This window comes from Nannospalax galili, unplaced genomic scaffold (genome assembly GCF_000622305.1).
Source record: "Nannospalax galili isolate Female #2095 unplaced genomic scaffold, S.galili_v1.0 scaffold46, whole genome shotgun sequence".
Taxonomy (NCBI): domain Eukaryota; kingdom Metazoa; phylum Chordata; class Mammalia; order Rodentia; family Spalacidae; genus Nannospalax; species Nannospalax galili.
In genome coordinates, this window is record NW_008355790.1 from 2,830,283 (window position 1) to 2,833,198 (window position 2,916).

Sequence of the window (2,916 nt, forward strand, 5' to 3'; positions counted from 1 at the left end):
TAAGGCAGTCTTTGTTTTGTTCTTCTGTTGTAATTAACTTGGACTGAATAGTGCTCTTTTCTTTAACCAGATTCTTAAGTTGCTTTTCATATGTTTCAATTTTCTGTATCAGGGCTTGTGTAGTAAAGATAAGTGGTTTCATTTTGGCCCTCCTCTTTCCCTAACAAGAACATTATACTTACTGATTATTTTCTTAAGTTCTCTAAGGCAGTCTTTGTTTTGTTCTTCTGTTGTAATTAACTTGGACTGAATAGTGCTCTTTTCTTTAACCAGATTCTTAAGTTGCTTTTCATATGTTTCAATTTTCTGTATCAGGGCTTGTGTAGTAAAGATAAGTGGTTTCATTTTGGCCTTTAAGGCTAGATTTTCATTCTCTAGTTCTGTTACTTTTTGCTGTATCTGCATGGATTCTTTTAAGTAATTCTGTAAATAATGAATTTTGGCAACACACTGCCCAGTGACAGAGTTGACTTTGGGTGTTTTCTTATTTTCAAATATTATTGATCCTTGGCTTACTACAAATGGCTGCCCCTCTGTGTCTTTCACTTTATGTTTCATTTGGTCAATCAGTTACAGTGTGTGTCTTGGTACTCTGGAGTGGAACTTGAAATCTGTAATATTTTTGCTGGTAATTGGAACATTTTTATTTTTCTCATTCTTTTTCCCCTGGCATTTTTCACTCTTAGATAGTTTTTTATATTTCCTACAAAAATTCACATGCAATCTTGGCACTGTTTCCTTGAGTGGGAGTAATTTGCTTACTAATGTCTCTAGTTCAGAAGTTCTCCTTAATTTTATATCCTCACTTAGGTTACCTTCCATGTTTTCTTCCTCAATAAAGTTTATTTTTGAGTTATGAATGGGAGACAGCTCATATTTACCATGAGTAACAGTATGTGTATTGGTTTTTAAAGTGTGAAGTTCATTTGTAAGTGCCAGTTCCTTGTCATGGGACTTTTGAAGTTGCTCCTTCATGTGTTTAATAGAGTGGCAAATGTCATCCAAGTTTTCACAAAATCCATGCTTCAGAAAAGGGAGAGGGATTGTGGATTTGTCCAGAACTACAGGACCAGATTGAGGCTTCACATTTTGAAGAACTGAAGGCAGAAAATGACAAAGACTATAATTCTTCACCATGTTAGAATTTTCAGAGGTGTGCATAATTTTGTCAGAAGCTGAGCTATCTGTTCCAGTTCTCAAATTCTGGACAGCTAACATGTCTTTGAAATGTATCTGGGATGGAATATTTATGGTCTTAGAGAGACTGTTTCCATTATTACTATTGAAGTTTTCTTCCATTGAATGAAGAGTCTTGTGATCCTCAAAATGATCAGTTTTCTCCATAGAAATGACTTCTTGCTTCTCCATAGGCTAGCAACAATAAAAAGCATATTATAAATGTCATTCCGCATGACCAAAATATTAAGATAAAATTTGTGCAAGGTTTATTTATACAAAGTTTTTGATTCACTAATGTAGCAAAGGGACTATATGCATGTCCCTATCTTTCTAGCTGAGAATGAACAAAATAGTATCAATTATTTTGAGATCTGCAATCATGCTCTTTGCAATTTGCTTTAGAATTGTGTTTACTTCCTTGGGGCAGGAGGGTGGGGATACATGGGTCAATCTCTTAATTTCAGAAACAGGAATGTAGTATATTTCAGGAGAACATTGTAGGAATGACCATAGGAAGGTTAAATAAGAATTTAAGGAAAACAAGTATTTCTGTTTTGGGGTTATTCATGTCTTGTTTTAGGTGATTTCATAGGGTCATGACTGACCTGGAAATGTGCTTTCTAATTGAAATGGACAATGATGGTCATTCTGGTTTGAATCTCTTCCACAGAATTCATTCCAGGTCTGTCAACCCTACATGGACAAGTAAGCTACCCAAACTGCCTTGTATTTGCCTAGGTATTTTCAGTATCTGGATGAAGTGAAGTGTTCCCCAAAGACTTTTCCAAGAGAAATAGGAACATTATAGAAATACAGAGATAAACACACTTCTTTAAAGGGTTTCAGGACAGGGATTTATGTTCATCGCTGACCACCCATGGCTCCTGTGAAGACAGGATGAATGCAAAGGTGAAAACAAACCAATTGTAGTAACAGCTTTTAAATACCAAATGCAGGAATTATTTACATAGAGAAACGTACCAAATCCTTTTCAGTATGTGTGCTGAATGCTAGATTTTTTTTCTGAGTTACATTGTGGGTTTTCTACTTCAATTATACTTTTGTTCAATATTTCACTAATTTCAGACTGTACCTTTAAAGAATAAATGGAGAAGGTTAGAATTTAATTTCAGATTTATAGCCTTATAGTTATGCAGAAATTAGATATAGTTGAAAGATACCTTTGCATGTCTGATACATTGTTATTTTTCATTAAGAAAACATAAGTTTAAACTTAATTTATTGTAATTGCTATCATTAAAAGGAATCTTTAGGAAATGAATGTATTTATTACAATAAAATCAGAAAGAACTTAGTAAGACAGTAATTTTTTTTTAAAGACAGGGTCTCACAATATAGCCCTGGTTGCCCTGGAACTCTTTATGTAGATTATGCTGGCCTCAAGCTCACAGAGATCTGCCTGTCTCTGCCTCCTGAGTTCTTGGATTAAAGGCATGTGCCATCACATCTGAGTAAAACAGTAAAGTTTTATGAACTATGTTTCAATAATTTTAAATGTTTTACTTTTTTTGGTCTTTTTTTGTCTTTTTTTGTTTTTTAAAAAAAATTTTTTTTTACAATTAAACTTACAGTTTTAACAATATGCAAAATATTACAGTAATTCAGATTTTTTGGCATAATGATTACAGATTTGATAAATACATTTTGTATCTCATAATAGCAATGAGGATTATACAAAAGCTATTAAAACAATTATGAGAATAAATTCTATTGTCA

The 2,916-nt window shown here is 33.2% G+C and overlaps 1 protein-coding gene across 1 annotated transcript in view; it reads right to left on the minus strand.

Annotated features, from left to right (window-relative positions):
* Ccdc110 (coiled-coil domain containing 110) overlaps window positions 1-2,916 on the minus strand; it is a 70,822-nt gene that overhangs the window by 10,651 nt on the left and 57,255 nt on the right. The window contains 3 exon segments of the mRNA XM_008853613.1: window positions 166-1,371; window positions 2,161-2,199; window positions 2,201-2,272. Of these exon segments, the coding sequence (XP_008851835.1) occupies window positions 166-1,371; window positions 2,161-2,199; window positions 2,201-2,272 (1,317 nt within the window).